At 42.1% G+C, this 23,523-nt stretch overlaps 1 protein-coding gene across 1 annotated transcript; it reads left to right on the forward strand.

Annotated features, from left to right (window-relative positions):
* Nucleotides 1-808: 808 nt before the first annotated feature.
* Nucleotides 809-23,233, forward strand: DAPL1 (death associated protein like 1). The gene is made up of 4 exons (XM_021703186.1): nucleotides 809-915; nucleotides 9,769-9,856; nucleotides 13,964-14,024; nucleotides 22,959-23,233. The coding sequence occupies exons 1-4, from the start codon at nucleotides 858-860 to the stop codon at nucleotides 23,073-23,075; spliced, it is 324 nt and encodes a 107-aa protein (XP_021558861.1). The 5' UTR covers nucleotides 809-857; the 3' UTR covers nucleotides 23,076-23,233.
* Nucleotides 23,234-23,523: the final 290 nt, after the last annotated feature.

Below are 23,523 nucleotides of genomic sequence, written 5' to 3' on the forward strand. Positions count from 1 at the left end.
TTTTGAAGAGCAGAAGTTTTTCATTGTATTGAAGAACAAAGAAATATTTCTTAGTAACTGCCATATGCTCAACTTTGATCAGCACTGGAGATACGATAAAGCTTAAATCTGGACTTCTCTTTTTAACAAAATTGGCATCCATTGGCTTCTAGCCTACTTTTTCACTATCTGATAATGAAAGTTTCCACATCATTAAATATTATCTGAGAATATAATAGTAATGTGTGCATAGTATTCCCATGGCTATATCTTAACTATCCCTGTCTATTATGGGATGTTGATATTGATACCAATCAATCCTAAAAAATAAAGAAAAGAGAGAAATGCATGATTGCCATCCTTGAACAGAAGTCTCTGTGCACGTCCCCAATTCTTTTCTTAGTATGAATGCTTACAGTTCCAAAGGCTGGGGCAAAGACATCGTGCTTTGTTTTCTAGTTGTCTCTTCAGCAAGACTACAGATGTCTTGAAACAAAAATATTGACCTCCTTGTGGTGCCTGTCACATTGTAGGTGCCCCATATGTACTTGATGGATGAATAGTTAAGAAGAAAAAGGATTCCACTGAACTTCATCCTCTCCCCTTCCTCTGGCAAAAGAAAATAGGAGTGTCCCTCAGCTGTCTATCTTGCTTTCTGAGATAAAGGGATCAAGAAGAAAGTTTTCTCCTAAGAGAAAGCTTGCCAAGGAGAGGTGGGTTCCCAGAAACCTCGGTGACAAGCCCTGTTGCTGCTCAGCAATGCCCTTAGGGGGCCCCGCCCCCTGCGCATATAAAGCCAGGCTGCACCGGGGCAGCAGGTGCTGGTACTCAGCCTCCAGAGCATCGTCCTGGCCTTGGCACCGGCGCTGGCATGCGCTATGGCAAATGAAGTGCAAGTCCTGCTCTCCCCGCTGAAAGGGGGGCATCCTCCTGCAGGTAGGCTACCCACCTGCCCTCTGCCATCCTGCAGAGCGCCCTGGTTTCCCTGCAGCCACTGCTCCTCTTTCCATCAATGCCTGCAACGGGGGCGCCCCAGCAGAGCCGGGGTTCTCAACGTCCCCTGTTGCTTTAACTTCCCACCGCCTGATGGTCTCCTACGTCTTAGAACTCTCTGGGCCTGTGAATAAACCCCCTGAGGATTTGTCAAGCCCCATTTGAATTAAAGCCTCATTACAGATGAAGGTATAAGGGATTCAGAGCTTGTGAAAAGGGATAGCTAAGGTTGGACCTTCCCTCCCGGGCTGTAGGTGAGCAGCGACACCCCCACAGGAAGAAGATTTACTGCCATGGCAACCTTCTTCCCAAGAGGTGCCAGCTCGAAGACCCAGTCACCCCAAGTTGACTGTGCATCCTCTGACTTTGGACCCAGGCAAACCCGCTTCCGCACAGAGGACAGCAATTTTATTTTTCTCTTTCTTCTCAGGCTTTGGGGTTGGGCGGGGTTAATCCAGAATGTAGTTTGCCTTGTCTTCAAGCGAAGGGGCACTTTTTAATACGGACCCAAGCCCTGGAGGGGGCTGACTGGGAAAGGTAGCAATCAAGGTGTTTTGCAAAGTATCCACAGTTTTCTCTCACTCTTTTTTTTTTAACTTATGCTCTCTGAAATACGGAAATTAGCTTTATTGTATTTAAGCATATGTTCATATAGATTGGCTGAGGCGTGCAGGACTATTTTTAGTCAGTTTTATGTTCTTGCAACTGCCTTCCTTCTTTTTTTCCTTAAGAAACATCTCAAAATCTTGACCACTTTGTCCTTGCCTTTCTCCATTGACAAAATTTATTTATTTATTTTAAAGATTTTTTATTTATTTATCTGAGAGAGAGAATGGGAGACAGAGAGCATGAGAGGGGGAGGATCAGAGCGAGAAGCAGACTCCCCGCCGAGCAGGGAGTCCGATGCGGGACTCGATCCCGGGACTCCAGGATCATGACCTGAGCCAAAGGCAGTTGCTTAACCAACTGAGCCACCCAGGCGCCCCGACAAAATTTATTTATTGGCATAATGCTTTGGCACCTCTAAGCCGAGGTTATTTCACTCATCTTTGCTGCAGAAGATGCTGGTAGCTATAACCTTCAGAAAGCTTCAAAAACTGACACAGAGTTTCGATGGCTTTCTGGTGGACTGCCCACCCGAAAAGAATCCGAATTTTGCTACTAATTCTGAGCTCCAAGTTCCAGGCACCATGCCCTGGTTTCTTGTGGCAGACTCCTGACATTTTATACTTATAATTGGATTTAGCAATGGTTAACATTATGTGTATCTAAGGTTAATGATGCTGGGGGCACCTGGGTGGCTCTGTCACTTGAGCGTCACATTCTTGATTTCGGCTCAGGTCATGATCTCAGGGTTGTGAGATCCAGCCCCACATCAGGCTCTGCACTGGGTGTGGAGTGTGCTTGGGATTCTCTCTCCCTCTACCCCTACCCACCTCTCTAAAAAATTAATAAATAAAATAAAATAAATTTTAAAAAGTTAATGATGCTAACTAATGGTCAGGAAATATACATGCAAATTATCAGAAGAGACGTTCATAATAGAGAGAAAAAAAGAAAAAAGAACACATTGTCTTCCCGCCACTTCCACCCCAATCCTTCATGAAACGGGTAAGCTAAAACCTGATTTGCTAAATTACATTTATGCACAAAGAACACAGATAAACTTAACCAAATGAAAGTTTGAATGAAACCACCAGGAACTTTCTGTCCCACCACTAATGATTGCTAATTACTCTGTGTACATAGCACACCATGACTCCATCAAGCATGTCACAATGCCCCTGGCATGACAATTAATTATTATGAACTGTGACACTACAGATAAGAGGTTTGGGATAATTAGAATGGAGATGAAGGCAGACTTTTGCCTCCCCACTGAGAGCAAGGGAACAAAGAAACCTCATCCTTCAGCTTGTCTTGCTACATATTTTAAGTCTGAACCAGTTTGCTATGGTGCAAAATTTTATTTATGGAACAAAAATAATTCATTGCCAAAACACCACTAAATCCTTCACCTGATTTTTATAAGCAATATAGAGATCCCTGAAAGTGGGCAGCAGGTGTGATATAGCGGGAAGGGTCTGACACTGCCTTTGGAATCGGGCAGAGCCTCTGCTTAACCTCTGCCTTCATTCCACACCTCTGGCCTCAGAATCCTCATCTTTAAAGCAGCGGCTAATAAATAGCATCGATATTATATGGTTGTTATGACAAAGGAGAAAACCCATGTAAAGCACCTGGCGCATGAATGTTAGTCCCCTTAAAATGCAGGTCTAGTGAAACACACGGCTGGCAGAAGGAATGATCCTCCCCGATCGACCGCAGGACGTCCTGATGTTCGAGGGCTGCATGAGGCCTGACCTAGGCAGTCAGAACAGAAGGGAACGGAAGGAAATGGACAAGATACATGTGCCTGCCTCATCATGGTTAAAAATGAAACCTCTCAGAAACCAACCAGCTGTAACTCTGTCCCACCTACGTGTGGAGTGCTTAGCCATGTTTCTTTCATGTATGTTAATACAGTATACATCTCAATTTGGTTAGCCCTGGTTATAATTTGTGCTGGGAAAAAAGACTATATTAAACATGAGGTGGTCAAGGCACTAGTCAGCTTAGCTTTGGATTTTCTGCTTTTTTGATTTGCCTCGCTCTCAGTTTTAGAAGAACCCCATTATATGAACGGCCAAAAATGTGTGAGCGGAAGGTGATAGGAGGAAGCCAAGTACACGAGGAACTAGAAAGGGCAGGAGTTCCTGAGTTTTTCTGTATTTCTTTTTTTGTTGTTTGTTTTTGTTTTTGTTTTTCTGTATTTCTTGCAGGTTGTAATTGGGTTTAAGTCAAATGAATCAGAGCCATCAGAGGGGTCACCATGGAACCCCCAGAGAGAATCAGTTTTCTGCCTCGCTAATGAGAGAGGGAAGTTTGGAGACATGCCCTAGTGTGAATCTAATACAGAAAATGAGAGGGAAACCATAGCTACCTAAGGGCCAGGATCATTTAAAATAGAACAAACACCGAAGGCTTCTGTCTCTCAGCTCCACTCTGCTCAAGTCAACGTACGGGGGTTGATCTGTGAGGCTCGAGAAGAGGTTGTGAGACCCACTCCCCCACACATCACGGGGACAGGGGTTTGGATGACTGCAAGACCAGCTGCTTTCCTAGACACGGCAGCAGCCCTATAGACAGCAATGCGCCATCATCCTTGTTTCACAGAAGAGCAAACTAAAAGTCAGCAAGGTTGAGGGACTTGCCCAAAGCCACACAGCTAGTGGGGGCCGTGGGGCTGAGATCTGAAAATAAAGTGGGCCCCATGCCAAAGCTCTCCTGCTCTAGAGCCCTCTCTCTTTACTTCACCACCTTTTCCTGACTTCCCTTTTGGGTCTTGACTGACATCTTAAAATGGGCTGACAAACTGACTGTAAGTGCAAAGTGAATGTTTTGCAAACATCTAACCTTTTAGTTAAAATCTTCAAATATAACAGCTCAGTCACAAGGCAGAGTGTGCACAAACCTTTGTGTTATTCAGCTTTTTCCCTCCATTTTCAACTGATTAGTGAAGGAAAAAAGGTTATTTTGCAGGGAGATGTGTCTTTATCTTGACTATCCTCTACCAAAAACTGTTGTCTGGAAAATCTTAACTGGAAAATTATCATATAGCATCCTTAACTCAAGGGCCTAGTTTTGCAAAGTTATAAACTACAAAAGCAGCCACAAGAGTGTAATGATTACTCAGAGATAGGAAAGCAAAGGTTCATTTTCCCCACATAAATTTAGATTTTCTAATGAAATTATCCAGAAGGGCATCTCTCTCTTTTACATTTTTTATCTCTAGTTCATTTTGCTTAAAGTCTTATCCTTATGTATTTGTACTCAAAGAACGGTTAAAATGTTAAATCAGTTCATATTTTACCTTGCCCAATTCCGATTGGTCCTTCTACAGAAGTTCAAAAGGCAATATAGTCCCAAACATGGAATTGTGTAAATTATTACAACTTTAAGTAAGCTAAGTTAGATACAGTGAAACTTCGAAGAGTTTTCATGAGTCGGACCTATCTGGTCTATCGAACATGGGCAAGTATCTGATTGTGTTGGATTGTAAGTATTTATTTACAATGGTTTATCTCGATTCTGGGAGACAAGTGTGACTAGTGTTCCCAGCAGAGCTTTGAAGATGACCCTCCACAAACTGGTTCCATCTAGTTCAGTCACCCCAAGTAGTGAGAGCCTTAATCTGTATCTTAGTATATCCATGTAGAGTATGAGGATATTCTCTTCTGTGTCTTTCTACTGTACATGGCTGACCAAGCACATTACCCACCAGAACAGAAGTTTGATACAAGAACTGTGCTCTGGAAATCCAAGGTGTGTGTGGTTTACTTATGCTTCCTAAATCACTGAGTTAGAGCACAGAGCCCCATCACAGAGAGGATTCAAAGACTCCTGGATGGAAGTCGGAATCTTCTAGGAGGATTTTTAATTTCCCTTCAAATGTCTCTGTTTTATTGTTCTTAAGAACATTCCTAAGAATGCATTCTTAAATTTCTTTTGGCATTTACTTCTCTTTTAGTGCCTTATATTCTTTCCAAAGGGAGGAAAGTGATTTTATTTTGGAGGCAAAGACTTAACGATAAAGATCACCTAGTTCAACTTCCGGCAAATTCCCCCAAATCCTTCTGAGGTGTTCATGGCAGGTGGACTCCTTTTCTTTAACACACTGAGAGCCAAGGGACTTACTATTGTACTAGGCAACCTACTTCCCTTTGAATAATACAATCTAGCCAGGCTAGTAGCCAGGCTCTGCCTTTCTGGAACATTCATCCTTTGGTCTGCAGTCTCTCCTTTGGAACAACATCAAATAAATATGAGTAACAACAATTACTGTGAACCAGGTGCTGTGTCACCTCTATTGTCTAGAGCAACCTGAACAATTAGCATTATTGAAGGATGCAGAAACTGAGTCTTAGAGGGGTTTAAGTAACCCGCTCCAGGTCCCAGAGCTCAGTGGGGGTAGAGCTATCTGACCCCACATAAAATTTCCTCACCAGGAGGGGCACCTGGGGGACTCAGTCAGTTAAGCATTTGACACTTGATCTCAGCTCAGGTCTTGATCTCAGGGTCTTGATCTCAGGGTGGGGAGTTTGAGCCCCACATTGGGCCCCACACCTGGAGCCTACTTTAAAAAAAAAATTTCCTCACTAGAAAATCATTCCTCCTCCACATGATAGCCCCTCAGATCTTTGAAGATGGCACCGATATTCTCTTGAGTCTATCTTCTTCAGAAGTGATTTTCCAGACTCCCTCGTTCCTCCTGTGACATGGCTTCCTTCCTCACACTGGTCCCTCTCCTCTTGACTTCTCTAGGTTGTCAAGATCTTTGCAAACCAGCAGCATAGAACTCAACATTCCAAAGGCATCTCATTTTTAACTATTGCTTATTTTAACTATTAACAAGTTTGCTTCTATAGTTGGTGATAATAATCAGTCCAGGTAGAAGAAAATATGTAGAAACAATAGCATCAGGGATAACACAAGGAATATTAATAAGAAAATAATCACAGAACTCCGTATTTCAAAAGCACTTGTCACAAGGAGAAAGAAAAACACAGTTGGGAGGAGTACGGAAGGCCCAAGCTCTAGACCTCCTGTTTGGCTCCTCTCAGCACTAGAGAGACAGCAGTGCTGTGAACACCAACCCCCTCACACAGAGGCACACCCTCCTCAGTCTTCCTGGGAAAGCCGTGCCTTGGTTTATTTCACATCTATATTCCATGGCTGTTCAGAAGATGTTTTCTCATCATTTGATTTCTGTTGCTGATTACTTTGTATGCCTTTTTCTCGTATAATGTGTGTCTCTCTCTGTGTGTGCATGAATTTAAAGCAGACCATGTGTAAAAATAGCATTTTTTTCCTAGACTGCATCTAATAATACAAAATTCTAATGAGAAGCTTTTATAGTCAATGAAAAAACAACTTGGTGATTCAAAATGACCAAGTGGAGTTTATTCCATGAATGCAAGAATGGTTTGATAGTAAGATATCCATTAATCTATCTTTATAGATTAATATCTGTTAATACAAGTAACCACATGAAGGACAAAAAGCATGGATCATATCCATGAATGCTAAAAAGGCATTTGTAATTTTGAAGACCAATGAAATAGTAATAGAAGAACATTTCCTTAATATGAAAAAATATATAAATATATATAATATTTACATATATATTTGTATGTGTGTATCCATCTAAGTACACATCATGCTTAATGGGAAAATACTAAAAGCAATCTCTTAAAAATTAGTATAATGAAGATGTCAACCATCACAACTACTTAACATTATTCTACAGGAAGTAGTACTATTATTTTTTAAAGGTTATATAATTTTTTTACCTGAAAAACCTAAACGAATCAACAAAAAAACTATTACAAACAATAAGAACTCAATAAAGTCTGGTTATAAAATCAGTGATATAAGAACAACAATCTGTCAGAGTTATAATTGAAGAATTGACCCCATTTACAATAGCAACAGCAACAAGCAAGATAAAATGCTTCAGGAATAAACCTAACAATAAATGTGTAAGATTTATGCGAACTAGTTACTGAGGGACCCAAAAGAAGATGTAAGCAATGGAAAAGCATACCATGTTCTTGAATAGAGAGTAACCAGGAATATAAACATGAATTTTCCCTTTAAATAAAAATCTATAAATCTAAAGCAAGGCCATTCAAAAAATACTAGCAGGACTTTTTGTGAAAGAATTGACAAACCGATTTTAAAGTTCATATGGAAAAATAAATTAGAATAGCTAGTAAAATTCTGCAAAGGAAACATAGCAAAAAAGGACTAACTCTCTATCAAACATTGAAATGTAATGCTACATTGTGTGTTAACTATTCTTTAATAAATATATATATATGTACATACTGCTACATTCATTAAAATAGAGTTGCTAGAGCATGTAAATGGACAGAGAGATTAATAGAACAGAGTAGAAGTCAAATAGAAAAAAAAATGGACCAAAAAACTGAGCAGTTCATAAAAAGAAAATAGAAATGGCTTCTAAAACACAGAAACAAGCTCAACCTTTAGTAAAATAGAAGATATGCAAATTAAAACAAGTTATATTTCTTTTTTAACTTACTGGTCGAGAAAACCAAACATTTTCCAGCTCCCACTGTTGCCAAAAGTAGGGGGAAACAATCACTGTCATCATTATTCGTGAGGTTGTAACTGGTACAGCCTCTGGGAAAGGCAATTTGGCAAGATGTAACAAAATTCCAAATGCGCATACCCTTAAGAACTAACAAGATCACTTGTAGGAATTTATCCCACGGGTATACTTGCACTTGTGCAAAATTATGCATATAAAAGGATATTTGTTGCAGCATTGTTTGTGACATCAATGAATTAGAAACATCTGAAATGTCCAACATTTGGGAATTGGTTAAGTAAATACAGAACGTTAACATAATGAAATTTTAAAGCAGATGTGAAAAAGAACAACACATTTCTCTATTTATAGATAGATAGGGAATTTACTCCAAAATTTATGATTGAATGAAAAATATAAACAAGCAAGATGTAGAACAATGTGTGTCTTATGCTGCCATTTAAACAAGAGTAGTATGTAGAGTATCTGTGGACGAACACACAGGACACATCTAACATTAGCAGTATCTAGGGAGGTGAACTAGGGACTGGAAATAATGGTGGGAGGGAGACTGCAGACCCTTTCATGCTTTTTTGAATTATGTGCCTTATGCATGTTTCACAAAATCAACAAACTACATAATAATTTTTAAAGAACAATGATAAAGTCAAATTCCTAAGCGCATCAAGAAATAGGTTTTCCTTACTTTTCATTTTACTGGAGCTAGTTTTAGAATTTGCCATTTCCATAAAAAGAATTAACAGGTTCAAACAAATCAATGTCCATTTAGCTTTTTCTCATTTGACCTTGTCAGATTTTAGATGTGCAGATTTCCTGGGAACAGAAAGAAGTATTTGCTTTGACTTGCAATCTGAAATGGGTTGTTCCTTTTCAAAAGTTGATTTCATCTGACACTGTTAAACACTTGAATTGCTGTTAGGTCATCTGTAGCCTAATTAACACTAATTGATCTCCTGAATGGCAGGATTATTAATGTAGTTTAATTACTCATTAGAACATCTGAGCTTGGCCAACGTCTGGAGGTTTGGGGTCTGGGATGGAAGGTGGGGTTCTGGTGGGATCAGAGGCATCGCTCTTGAATTAAACGCTTGTTACCACTGCATGCCCTGACTTTTGGCTCATCTCTTGGAATCTGCTTTTGAATGCTTTAGTTGAAAAGAAAAAAAAAATGCAAGCCTTGCACAAACTTTAATCTTGTGGGAAAACAAGAGGGTCACATTGTGATTGTCTGTTGCTATCATAAAGAGCATAATTGGTTTGATAACAAGAAAAAATGTTTTTCAGTGAAATGTCTAAGGGAGTATGTTGCTATTCTCCTCCCAAACCAAAGGTGTAAACCTCTGCTGCTTTTTTTAGCCTCAGTTCCTGCTCTCTGAACATAAACAAGCAGGCCTCAGCCCTTCTCCCCTTTCCCACCTTGTCTGCATGAGACAGTATTTTTTTTCTTCTATTCAGTTCAAGGTAACGTTTTATTGTGTTGTTTTAGATAAAAGTTTAGGTCTTCAAAAAGTAAGTTCTAAAATTCTTTTCAAATCTAAATTCATACCTTGAATAACAAAAGCAAACCTACTCTTTTTATTCTAACCACTACTCCTGTGTTGATGCTTATTTGTTTATAGTAAAGGCTGGAGGAATGCGAATTTCCAAAAAACAAGAAATTGGTGTCCTGGAGAGACATACCAAAAAAACAGGATTAGAGAAAACAAGGTAAGAAATACTTAATTTCTTCTCCTTCATCACCTCAAGGAGTTTTGAGTGACTCTGCTTTCGGAAGTCAGAGGCCTCCCTGCATTTTAGGACAAACCAAGGCTCCCTAGGCCTTTGCTGAGCAGGGTTAGAGGCAGCCAGCTGAGGAGCGGTGACAGGGGCTAAAGATGAAAGACACATTCAGGTGAAAGGTGGCTACCTTCTAGAAGACTCTCTCTGGGCCCCCTCACTGCCCACATCCTCCTCTTCTCTGCAGCCAGCCCAGCTGCCTTGTACTTAAAAAGCACAATCCTGAGTGCATTCAAACCTGACTCATGTTCCTTGATCCTATTTTCACATTAGCCTTTAAAATAATGTCCCTAGGCTGGCCCTGTTTTCATAATATGCTTTCTGCTATCACAAATCTTCTTATTAAAAATAAATATTTTTTTGGGGGGGTTATTTTAAATCCATCACTCAATTGTTTAGAAAATAATGGCCACTATATTTGGCATAGCCAGAAGGCATAGAGATACTGAAGTTCATTTCTCCCTGCTCCTTCCACTATAACCTTGACAAAACGCACCATTCCCCAAGCTCAGCAGAGAACTGTGGGCTGGGCAGGTGCACAAATGGCCCAACCACTGGACTGTGGTTAAGGAAAACGACTGTGTTCAAAAAGAAAGAAACGTGCAAAACTGGCTCCTCCAAGGAGGTAATGGGGGCGCTTCAGAGACCATTTTCAACGTGGTTTCCACAGATGAGTTGAAGAGAGATTCAAACGGAGTCAATTAGAGGACGTTCAGGGATGCATCCTTAAGAAGTATAAGAGCAGTCTCAGAACAGATGTTGGCGGGGATGCGGAGAAAGGGGAACCCTCCTACACTGTTGGTGGGAATGCAAGCTGGTGCAACCACTCTGGAAAACAGTATGGAGATTCCTCAAAAAGTTGAAAGTAGAGCTACCATACAATCCAGCAATTGCACTACTGGGTATTTACCCCAAAGACACAAATGTAGGTATCTGAAGGGGTACGTACACCCCGATGTTTATAGCAGCAATGTCCACAATAGCCAAACTGTGGAAAGAGCCAAGATGTCCATCGACAGATGAATGGATAAAGAAGATGTGGTGTGTATATATATATACACAATGGAATATTATGCAGCCATCAAAAGGAATGAGATCTTGCCATTTGCAATGACATGGATGGAACTGGAGGGTATTATGCTGAGCGAAATAAGTCAAACAGAGAAAGACATGTATAATATGACCTCACTGATATGAGGAATTCTTAATCTCAGGAAACAAACTGAGGGTTGCTGGAGTGGGGGGTGGGTTGGGAGGGATGGGGTGACTGGGTGATAGACACTGGGGTGGGTATGTGCTCTGGTAAGTGCTGTGAATTGTGCAAGACTGTTGAATCATAGATCTGTACCTCTGAAACAAATAATGCAATATATGTTAAGGAAAAAAAAGAAGAAGAAGAAGAAGATAGCAGGAGGGGAAGAATGAAGGGGGGGAAATCGGAGGGGGGAGACGAACCATGAGAGACGATGGACTCTGATAATCAAACTGAGGGTTCTAGAGGGGAGGGGGGTGGGAGGATGGGTTAGCCTGGTGATGGGTATTAAAGAGGGCACATTCTGCATGGAGCACTGGGTGTTATGCACAATGAATCACGGAACACTACGTCAAAAACTAATGATGTAATGTATGGTGATTAACATAACAATAAAAAAATTTTTTAAAAAGAGTAGTCTCAGAAATGGAATGCAGAGGGAAATAGACTATGGAATTTCTCTGGCTCTTTCACATGAAATTATATCAAAATCTCTTTTAAAGTTTTCTTCCCGGTTTCTGGGAAGGGAATTTTCTGAGGATTTGTTCCACTTTAAAATGAAATGCTCATTTGCCGCATTACCAGTACGTTTTTGTTTCTTCTGATATCAGAAAATAACTGTCACATAATGAAAGCTAAGTCTTTAAATCCTCAACGGCAGGGGTCACATATCATTTATCTTCTGACCCAGCCTCTAGGACAGTTCTTAGAATAGAGAAAGCACTTGAGATGACACCAGACTGTTGTTGAATTGCAGGCTGGTTTTATGCTGTTACTAAAACCTGACCAAGCCTAAGCCCTGTTTATGGTGACCCTGGTTAATATGTCTGGGCCAGGGGCTTGGGAACTAAAAAGTCTTGGCTTGGAAAAGACATCCAGTTGGCAGCCAGTGGACACGGCATTCATTGCTCTGCACCTCAGGAAACGGGGACTTAACTATGAATTCTGACGTCAGCCGAACGCTGTAGGAAGAGTTGACCAGAGAGTAATAAAGTGGAGATTGGAACCCTCTTTAAAAACTCAATTGTGGGGCACCTGGGTGGCTCAGTTGGTTAAGCAACTGCCTTCGGCTCAGGTCATGATCCTGGAGTCCCGGGATCGAGTCCCGCATCGGGCTCCCTGCTCAGCAGGGAGTCTGCTTCTCCCTCTGACCCTCCCCCCTCTCATGCTCTATCTCATTCTCTCTCTCAAATAAATAAATAAAATCTTTAAAAAAAAAAAACTCAATTGTTTTCTAATAGTTATTAGAAAATGAGAAGGGGGGCCCCTGGGTGGCTCAGTTGGTTAAGCTACTGCCTTCGGCTCAGGTCATGATACTGGAGTCCCAGGATTTGAGTCCCGCGTCGGGCTCCCTGCTCAGCGGGGAGTCTGCTTCTCCCTCTGACCCTCTCCCCTCTCATGCTCTCTCTCTCTCAAATAAATAGATAAAACCTTAAACAAGAATGGGACCACTGAGGAACATAAACAGCAAGAAATAACTCCCTCTCTCTCTTGCCCTATTCACCAGCAACAGTTATAGGTTTTGGGGGCCTGATGTGTGTAGGATTTGGGGGCCACTTTTTTTTTTTTAAGATTTTATTTACTTGACAGAGAGAGTGAGCGCGTGCAAGAGCAGGAACACAAGCAGGGGGAGTGGGAGAGGGAGAAGCAGGCTTCCCACTGAGCAGGGAGCCCGATGCGGGGCTCGATCCCAGCACCCTGGGATCATGACCTGAGCCGAAGGCAGACGCTTAACAACTAAGCCACCCAGGCGCCCCATGGGGGCCACTTTAAAGAAAAATAGTAAAACATTACAGATATGAAAGGTCTGGGCACTGGCCTGACTGGGAAGGAGCTGGTGCAGGGGGAGGGCCCTGAAGCTGAAACTTCATTCGCTCCACCCTCAATTCACCTCAGCTGTTTTTTTTGTTTTTTTTTTTAAAGATTTTATTTATTTTTTTGACAGAGAGAGACATAGCGAGAGCAGGAACACAAGCAGGGGGAGTGGGAGAGGGAGAAGCAGGCTTCCCGCAGAGCAGGGAGCCCGATGCGGGACTCGATCCCAGGACCCTGGGATCATGACCTGAGCCGAAGGCAGACGCTTAACGACTGAGCCACCCAGGCGCCCCTCACCTCAGCTGTTGACACTCCTCTGCTTGAGGAATGCAGATATGCAGATATGAGGGCCTCATTTTCATGGACAAACATCCCTCCTGACATCTTCTTGGAGAATGGCTTTTGCAAAATGTATCAGAGAAAATAAATTTCTAAGTATCATCAGTCTATGTTCATTTCCTAGTAACTTCTACTCGCCAACGCCAACCATCCAGAAAAAAAAAAAAATGCCAAGAGCAAAGTTTCCATCAAGAAATTGTACAAGCAGGCTCAGCCCTGATTGATGCTCTCCTACAAAATACATTGACCTGAGAAAAAGAAGCCAGACACAAAAAAGTCCATGCTTTGTGATTCATTTTATGAAGTACAGAAACAGTCAAAACTAATCTGCGGGGCTCTAAGTCAGGGTAGTGGTTATCCTTGGGGGCGGCTGATTTGACTAGTTATGAAGAGTCACCAAGCTATATACTCCAATGAAAAGATGAAATGAAAATACACCAGTAATAATAATTTGGCCTACAAAGATTTTTGTAGCACACGGGCACACAGAAGCAGAATGTTTTTTTCTTCTGGATACTGCCAAGCAGAGTAAAAGCTTAAAGGCCAAGTAGATAGTCCATTGTATCAATCATTTAGCCTCCTTAGTAGGAGAGTTTTCCGGTCCTATATGAAATTTTGTTTCATCTTTACAGTTCAATTGCAAGTGTTGCCAAACTCCAGGCTATGGATGCTCTGAATGACACACTGGAGAAGGTGAGCGGGGGTGTGGGTGAGGCCCCTCACGGGACGCTCCCAGTCAGCATTTATCCAACGAGTCAGGCTGCATGGGTGAAGGAGCACTGAGCACTGAGCTTTTACCCAACTCAGAGATCTGCCATCTTGTGAAAGACTCTGCTCTCAGTCCAAGGACACAAAGAGGTTTTGGTGAGAAGAGTCTCCCAAATTCCTAGTGTCTATTTAATAAGTCATTTCAAAAATAAGATAGAAAACAAGGCAAGAATCCTGACACCAAACTGGCAGAGTTGTACTTTGCCATCCCAAATATTCCTCAGAAACACTGGCATGTTTTTTATAAAAAAGCAGCCTGTGTATTGGGAATTCGGCAGTGTGGGGCCTCTCTCGCCACCACTGCGTACCCACAAGGCAATATTTGATTTGAGGTGAAGGTGGGGGGTGGAGGGTTGCACAGGTTAGGGCTGGAGAAGCTCTAGGCACTGGCTGAGTTTATCCAGGAAAATCTGTTTATGAGGGTGGCTGGCCGTTGCTATTTTTATTTCTATATCTTGTATTTCTTCTGAGTAGCTCCAGAAACTCAGAAAACTCTTACCAGATCGACAGTGGTTCGGTTTTGGATTTACTAGTTTGTTTTTAAATTTTGTAGGTAAACTAAGTGAGGGTCCTTATTCTATTTCTAGGGGGCAGATAATTTGCATTGAAAGCAACGAATAACCACTCTGCTGCTCTCACGTTAATTGAAGGGACAGGACTGTGCATAATTTATAGAAGGAAGACTAGCTGTCACTGCCAAAATCAGGGGTCTGGAAAAGATGGGAGCAGAAACTGAGCAGCTAGACCTCTAGGGGCCTCCATGTGGTAGTGGCTTCTCCACTTACTATTGGTATGACCGTGAGCAAATGACTTCTATTGTGCCTTAGATAAGTTATTTGTAAAATGGAGATAAGGAAGGGCGCCTGGGTGGCTTAGTCGGTTAAGTGTCTGACCCTTGATCTAAGCTCAGGTCTTGATCTCAGGGTCATGAGTTCAAGCCCTGTGTTGGGCTGCATGTCCAGCATGGAGCCTACTTTATTTTATTTTTTAAAATTTTATTATTTATTTGACACAGAGCGATACAGCGAGAGAGGGAACACAAGCAGGGGGAGTGGGAGAGGGAGAAGCAGGCTTCCCGCGGGGCAGGGAGCCTGATGTGGAGCTCGATCCCAGTACCCTGGGATCATGACTGGAGCCGAAGGCAGACGCTTAACGACTGAGCCACCCAGGCGCCCCCATGGAGCCTACTTAAAAAAAAAAAAAAAAAAGGAGCTAAGGAAGAGTATATACTTTCAGGGTTGTTGTGTGGGATGAGTAAGTTTGTACATATGAAGCTCTTAGAACAGTGCCTGGCACAGAGTAACCTGTTTGCACTCTGGTTGGTAGCAGTGAAATAAGCAGGCGTGTCCAAAGTCCATGGGATGTAACCAGGCAGCTGGTACTAGGCAGATCTTTTTTTTTTTTTTTTAAGTCATCTCCATGTGCAACATGCAGCTGAAACTCACCACCTCGAGATCAAGAGTCACATGCCTTGTTGACTGAGCCAGCCAGGTGCCCCAGTACAAGGCAAGATCTTGATTATAGGCTACAGCTACAAAGCCTTCTAATGGGGGGGGCTTGGTTCTCCCACAAATGGATTTGAGCTGAGGTCATAAACAACTCTTTGCCCTCCTGGCTTTAGAAGAAGGGCTGGGATGAATGTGCCAGAGCAACACAGCCTGCCGGCTTCTGCAGCCCACGTCCTCTCACACCTGCCCACAGAATGCCACTTCTGCGGGGGCCACAGACTGTGCAAGTTGTAAATGGAACTGGAGGGATTAGACACATTCCTCTAGGATATATGCTAGCCCAAAATAAAATGTTTAAAGAAAGTGGTCAGTAGAGGTCGATTATGCTATACATTAGTTACCGTGCCAGAGTCTACATTGTTTTTTATAGACATTTATGCTTATGTCTTGACATAGAGTTCTTTTCCATTCAGTTAAAAATATCACTTCCTTATTTCACAGATTAAAAGAAAAACCAACAACAATAACAACAGATTGTATTCGTAAACCGTAAGAAAACATTGAGATGGTGTGTTGTTACAAATATTTTTAACAGCAACTGTACCTATTTAAAAAAACAAACAACTTTAACACTTAGCTCAAAGTGTACTGCAGTAGGACTGTGGCTAAGAGTGCACAGTTTACTGGTTAGAACAGGGCTGGTATCAGACATCAGTTGTGTCTCCTGCTGGGTCTGCCACTGAGATCTCTTCCCTTTTCTATGCCTCTGTTTCCTCATCTGTAAATGGGAATGTGGTTAACACTATCCACTTCACAAAAATGTGAGAATAAAACAAAGTTATATACACAAAGTATTTAGCTGAGCCAGGTACAATTAGCCCTCATGAGTGTTAGCTTCTATTCCCAGGTGGGTATCCTACAGGACAACACTCAGAATCCCAGGCAAAGGATAAGAGGCCAGCAACAAAATCAAGTCCCAAGATCACCATGTATGACTATCTTGAATATGGTAATTAGTGGGAATCCATGTGTTTTCTTACCACTAAGAAAAATCGTCCCTGAATTCGTAGTTCAACCTGAAGCATAATAAGATTTTTTTTTTAAGAGAGAGAGAGCGCACAGCGTGGGAGGGAAGGAGGGTACAGAAGGAGAGAGAATCTTAAGCAGATTCCGTGCTAAACTAGGGCTTGATCTCTCAACCCTGAAATCAAGAGTCGGACGCTTAACCCACTGAGCCACCCAGGAGCCTCTAAGATTTTATAGTAAAGGTCAGCTTGGGGTGGAAAGACCAATGCCTTTAAAAAAATAGATCTGTTGAGATCAGTGGTTGTCAGGAGCTGGGCGTGAGAGGAGGGGTTAACCACAAAGGGACAGGAGGGAATTTGGGGGGTTGAGGGTTCTGTCTTTTGATTTTGGTCGCAAACTGTATGTATTTGTGAAAACTCATGGAACTGTACACTAAAAAGGGTATGTTTTGCTGTAGATAAATTATACCATAATTTTTTAAGTGAAAAAATGCATAAACTATACTGCCTCATACAAAAAAATTAAGATATATAAAAGATAGAGAAATGTAAATATAGATACCTGCTGATGGATTTTCACCAGCATAACCATTGCCCCCACAATATATATTGTCATGAAGACCTAACAGTATACAATTGGCCAGAAGAACTACAGTAGCAGAAATGAGGTTTATATCCTCTGCATTTAGTAACATTCATTGATGCCCTCAGCTAGAATTATGTCTGGTTCCAAGAACCCATGTTAATTCTCATACCAATGCAAGAACTTAAGAGTCTAAGGCAGTGGGGTGCCTGGGTGGCTCAGTGAGTTAAGCGTCCAACTCTTGATTTCAGCTCAGGTCATGATCTCAGGGTTGTGAGATCGAGACCTGTATCACCTCCGCGCTGAGCATGGAGCCTGCTTGGGATTCTCTCTCTCCCTCTCCCTCTGCCCCCCACCCCACGCATATGTGTGCACTCTCTGTCTCTCTCTCTAAAAAAAAAAAAAATTCTAAGGCAGTAAGAGGACAGTCCTATTCATAGGATCTCATCAACCACTTAAACATGGCAAGACATTTCTATCCATATGTTACTCCTCTCTGGATACCTTACTTTATTTTTTTGTAAAAGATTTTATTTATTTGTCAGAGAGAGAGAGCACAAGCAGGGGGAACGGCAGGCAGAGGGAGAAGCAGGCTCCCCGCGGAGCAGGGAGCCCGATGCGGGGCTTGATCCTAGAACCCTGGGATCATGACCTGAGCCGAAGGCAGCCGCTTAACTGACTGAGCCACCCAGGCACCCCTGGATACCCTACTTTAAAATCAACCTAGGGTTTGAGATTTGGGAGATTGAAAAACAATCTCCCAAAGCTTGTAATTGTATGAGTCTAAGTGGGAAGCAGCCTGAAATTTTCCCTTCCCACTATTTCCCCCAACCCCTCCCTGCACAAAGAACTCTCTCCCACTACCTTTCTCCTTCCCTCCTTACCTCTCCAGTCAGCCCTTCCTGCCTCTCCCAGCCCTGCTTAATGAGAGAAGTCATGTTGCCTGGTGACAGGCCATAAAACCTGGTATTCCTGCAGAAAAAGGCTTATGTAACCCCAAAATTCCCTCGGCTGAAAATCTGGGAGAACCGGTCTCAGACCAAGTTCCACCAACTCCTTCAAGGCTGTTTGACCTTTTAGAAGTCAGGTAGCTCCTCTGAGATTTACGGTCGTTCATTTAATCTTTTTTTTTTTTTTAAAGGCAGGGAGTGAGAGAGGATAATACTGCCAAATATAATTCTTTAGACAGTTATGGAAGTTAAATTTGGCAACAATTGTGAAGCCACCCTGAACATGAAAGTATCCAGTTGAAGCATTAGTAACAAGGTTGGGTTATGGTGTGGAGGGGGGTGGCCTGTTGAAGCCTAGTTAAAGTTGGGGCACTTTTCAAGTTACCAAATGTGTCACCACTGCAGTAGTGAGATGTATGGGAAATGGGATCCTGAGGGAGCGGAAACTCTCAAAGGCATCTGCAAATCTAAAAAGGTTTCTCTTGTTCTGTAGAAGAACATCACCGTAGGAGTATCCTTGAATTTCATGGACTCAAGCTGAATGTTTTGTTTTAAGCATTTTGCTTAATGGGGTGTGGAAATCTAAGTGCCAACATTCAGGTTGGAAGTTAACACCCTGGAAAGATGAATGGAAGAGCTCCCAGTCTGCGAATACTACCTCACTTCGGGCTCTAAACCAAAACCTGCCACTGATTTCCTTGCATCTAGAATTTCTTTCCCAGCTCCAATCATAATGAGTTTTATTATCCTTCTTTTGCTTTTTTCTCTGAAACGAAAACTATAGGTTCTGAGGTCACAGCTACCCAAGATGAAGGTAGATTCTCCACGTGGGAGTTTCTGTTGATCTGCTTTTCAAGTTCAATATGTGGCCCCTTATGTGATGGAGTCACAGCAAGACAGAAATCCTTATACACACATTGGCCTTGAATTCTTTCTCTTATGGGGTTACCTGAGATTCTCTTATCCTAATGAATCAGACAAGAAACACCTTTCTTTTTTACAAACCCGGTCATTTTATAAAGACTAATGATGAAAAATCCAAAGCTTCACCAAAGCTCAGATGCCGGCCTGAAGCCTGGTTGGAGGTTGTACTCTGGAAAGCTATTCCTACTTATTTCTGGTTCCAGCTTGAAAATACAATCCTCCTGGGCACCTGGGTGGCTCAGATGGTTAAGCGTCTGCCTTCGGCTCAGGTCATGATCCCAGGGTCCTGGGATCGAGTCCCACATCGGGCTCCCTGCTCCTTGGGAGCCTGCTTCTCCCTCTGCCTCTCTCTCTCTGTCTCTCATGAATAAATAAATAAAATCTTTAAAAAAAAAAAAAAAAAGAAAAGAAAATACAATCTTCCTATCACCATTGATACAAAGTCTACAGCAAAGAATTAGGGCATTTCGAGGTTGGCCATTTTACTGATAGTTTCTTTTTTTTTAAGATTTTATTTATTTATTTGACAGAGAGAAACACAGTGAGAGAGGGAACATAAGCAGGGGGAGTGGGAGAGGGAGAAGCAGGCTTCCCGCCAAGCAGGGAGCCTGATGCGGGGCTCGATCCCAGGACCCTGAGATCATGACCTGAGCCGAAGGCAGATGCTTAACGACTGAGCCACTCAGGGGCCCCTACTGACAGTTTCAATTCTGATGGAAGACTCTTTATAGACTCTCCACCCACAACCCCCAAGTTCCTCTACATTCAGGTGTTCCGCATTGAGGGATTAGAGCATATGAGAATGAGGACTTGATTCTCTTGTATATTCAAGAGTTGCTGGACAGCCCTGCTATGGGCTCCCTAAAACCTGTACATTTGTAATTTAATAATTATGGGCTGTTTCCCTAAGGCTGTTATCTTTGCCAGAATTATTTCTACTTCCTTCTCACTCGTGTTGATTTTTTTTCCCCCTTAAACTTTCCCAGTTCAGTTCACAGATGGCCAACAGGCCCCACAGACAGCCTCCCATTCCTTCTGATCTCCAACAGTCCCCTCCTGAAAAGCAGTTGAGCAGAACTTTTAGGACCTCTGTTAAATGCCTTAGTAAAAATGTAGCCCCTAACCCTTGTGCATTACTGGTGGGAATGTAAAATGGTACAGCCACTATAAAAAACAATATAGCGGGGCGCCTGGGTGGCTCAGTCATTAAGCGTCTGCCTTCGGTTCAGGTCATGGTCCCAGGGTCCTGGGATCGAGCCCCACATCAGACTCCCTGCTCCGCGGGAAGCCTGCTTCTCCCTCTCCCACTCCCCCTGCTTGTGTTCCCTCTCTAGCTGTGTCTCTCTCTGTCAAATAAATAAATAAAATTTAAAAAAATATATAGCAGTTCCTCAAAAAATTAAACATAGAATTCTATGATCCAGCAATTCTACTTTTGGGTGTATACCCAAAAGAACTGAAAGCAGGGATTCGAACAGATGTTTATACACCAGTGTTTATAGCAGCATTATTCACAATAGTCAAAAGGTGGAAGCAACCCAAATGTCCATCATCATATCATCCATATGAATGGATAACAAAATGCAGTATATACACAGTAGGGGGATATTATTCAGCCTTAAAAAGGAAGGGAATTCTCACACATACTACAACATGGGTAAGCCTTGAAGACATGATGCTAAACGAAAGAAGCCAGACACATAAGGACAAATCCCACTGGAGTTTATATGCAATACCTGGGGTAGTCAGCATTCATAGAGATAGAAGGTAGAATGTGGTTGCCAGAGGCTGGAAGGTGGGAGGGGGGAGTGAGGAGTTATTGTTTAAAGGGTACAGAGCTTCAGTTTGATGTGATGAAGAAGTTCTGGAGATGAATGGTAGAGATGGTGGCAAAACAGTGTAAATGCATTTAATGCCACCAAACTGTACACTTAAAAATGGTTGAAATGGTAAATTTTGTCCTGTGGATTTTACCACAATTTTTTAAGAGATCAAAAAAAAATCGTAGCCTCTGAAGTGCGGAGATAAGCCTAGAGATGGTCAGGTCATGAGTCAGTGCCTCCGCCCCTCCCCTCCCACCCCCACCGTGGTCACTCTCACGGCCACTCTGTGGCTTTGTCTCCTCAGTGACGACTTGTCATCTTGTCCCGTCTCACCTCGGCTACTTGCCCACATTCTGTTATGTCCAACTTACTTGTTTCCTTTCTCACTCCCTTCACCTTATGCTTGACTTGAAGTAAACTGGCAGGCATCCCTCCCACCTGTAATCTCTTGTATGTGGTTTAGAGCCAACCTGAAAGAATCCATCTGTTCTAGTTGACAGTAAAGACACCAGTCTGGAAGAAAACTACTGAAGTTAGTGGCCTCTTAAGTTTCCTTTTGGTTCTAATGTTAAAAGAAAAACATATCACTCTGCCCTTACCACACTCTAAAATGTCCTGTGGCCCAACGATAATTGATTTGACCAAAAAAAAAAAAAAAAAAAGTCACTGGCTCTTTTTTTAGATTCTAAAGCAACATTTATGACCAATACCTCAATTGTGTTTCTCCCTTCCTCCTAGAACACCAGCAGACACCATCCTTGGGTTTCATTGTGATATGACTTCCACCTGCTCATTGTAAAAGAAAAATTTTTAGAAAAATACTGACAGGCAAAGTAAAGAAGAAGATGGGGAATTGCCATAATCCCTCAGAGATAACCACTGTTAAAACTTCAGTGTATACTCTTCTAGTGTGTTTAATTGTTTAAGACCAAGAAGAAAGGACTTTCTGGAGTCAAGTTTCACATGAAAGGGAACGCTGTGTGCCCAGAGCTCAGGGGCATTTGAGAAGAGATATAAGGCACATATGTTTTCCCTGGCTCAGAAGAGCCCAAACAAATCATGAACAACGTGATGCTTGGGGTCATGAGCAGTTTATCTCCCCCTTTATTTAACTTGAGTGTCAGGGCAAGGGCATCTAAGTTCTACAGTGATAAGTTAAATTCCTCGTGAGCTGAGGCATCCCTTCCTTGCTGGCTAAGATAGGTGTCCTTAGGTATTTGTATCGATCGGCTTAGAAACCAAGAACTGGAATGGACCCAAAAGGTCACTGGGTCCAAATTCTTCTCCTAGGAATACTACATCTGAATTGCTTACAGCATTGAGCATCTTTTCCATCTGAAGCTGTCCTTAGTGTAAATTCCATAAGATCTCTCGATTCCTTATGAAATTCCTCTTATTGTCAAAATCTCAGTCTGTGTTCATTGAAAGCCACTTGAGCTGTTTTCCTCACAGATATCTTCCATGGGATGACTAATAAGATCTCTTGTTACCTGAAGCTACGAATCACTCCTCAGCTTTCTTTTTACCGGGCTGTTGAGACTGAACCATATGAAATCGCCAATATTGGACCATTGTTTACCTACAAAAACAACCATTTCACACGCTTCAACATACTAACTGACCCTAACTCTCCCCAACATCTTTCAGAGGTTCTTTATTTCTGATCTTTTGACAATGGAGATGTTCCTCCCCTGTGGGATCTTCTCTGGTGTCCCCTACAGCCTCCTTAGAATATATGCACCATCTGCATATATGCACCAGAATACTTGTTAATCTTGGAAGACTGATGAGATATAATTAAACATTTCTACCTTTAAAAATGTCCCTTCAAATTGTACATATAAATGCATATGTATATTCTGCATATTATCTTGTGTATAATATAGTTTATGGTTTTCAAAATTGGAAGCAAGCTAATGAGAGAAACCTGGATGAATGCATACACATGTGAGTCCAGAGTTGGAGATGGTATGGGAAAAAGACATATGAAAGAAGTAACCGGAGCTGTGAAGTTCTCCCGACCAGCTATGTTGCTTTCTGCTGCTGTAATACTGCATGACCAAAAAGTTCCAATATGCTTATTTTTTCTTTCTTTCTCACCTTTAGCTCAGCCATAAATTTCCAGCAGTAATGCACATGGCACATCAAAAACCCAGACCTGCCCTGGAGAAGGTCACTCCGCTGAAAAGGATCTACATTATTCAGCAGCCTCGAAAATGTTAAGCTGGAATGTAAAACACAGCCATCTGGCCAACTGCCGCAAACATCGGACAGCTTAGCGAAAAGGACCCAAATTTTCCATAGGCCCAGTGCACTTGCTTGGTAAATAAAACAGCTTTTGTATCTTCTCTTTTGACTTTAGATAATAAAGCATCCAAATTTATAAATCCAGTGCCTTCTTGGGCCTTATTTTGGTCCAGGTCAGGATCCCACTGATATTTACATAGGTAATCCTGTGGAAGAAGTGGATGGTGTGGAAGAATCCAGAATACTTGAGTATTCCACTCCACCTCCCAGGATAAGCCCTCTCCTTGATGCTGACCCTGAGCTATTCCACCCACAATGAGTTCTTTCAGAAGGACAAAGGTGGGAGAGGAATACTCTGAGCTGTGCAAAGGTCAATACTCTATGCAAAGGTGAGGAGTGATTCTTCTTGGTATGTTTGTCCTCA

The sequence above is a fragment of the Neomonachus schauinslandi genome, chromosome 3, assembly GCF_002201575.2.
Source record: "Neomonachus schauinslandi chromosome 3, ASM220157v2, whole genome shotgun sequence".
NCBI lineage: Eukaryota > Metazoa > Chordata > Mammalia > Carnivora > Phocidae > Neomonachus > Neomonachus schauinslandi.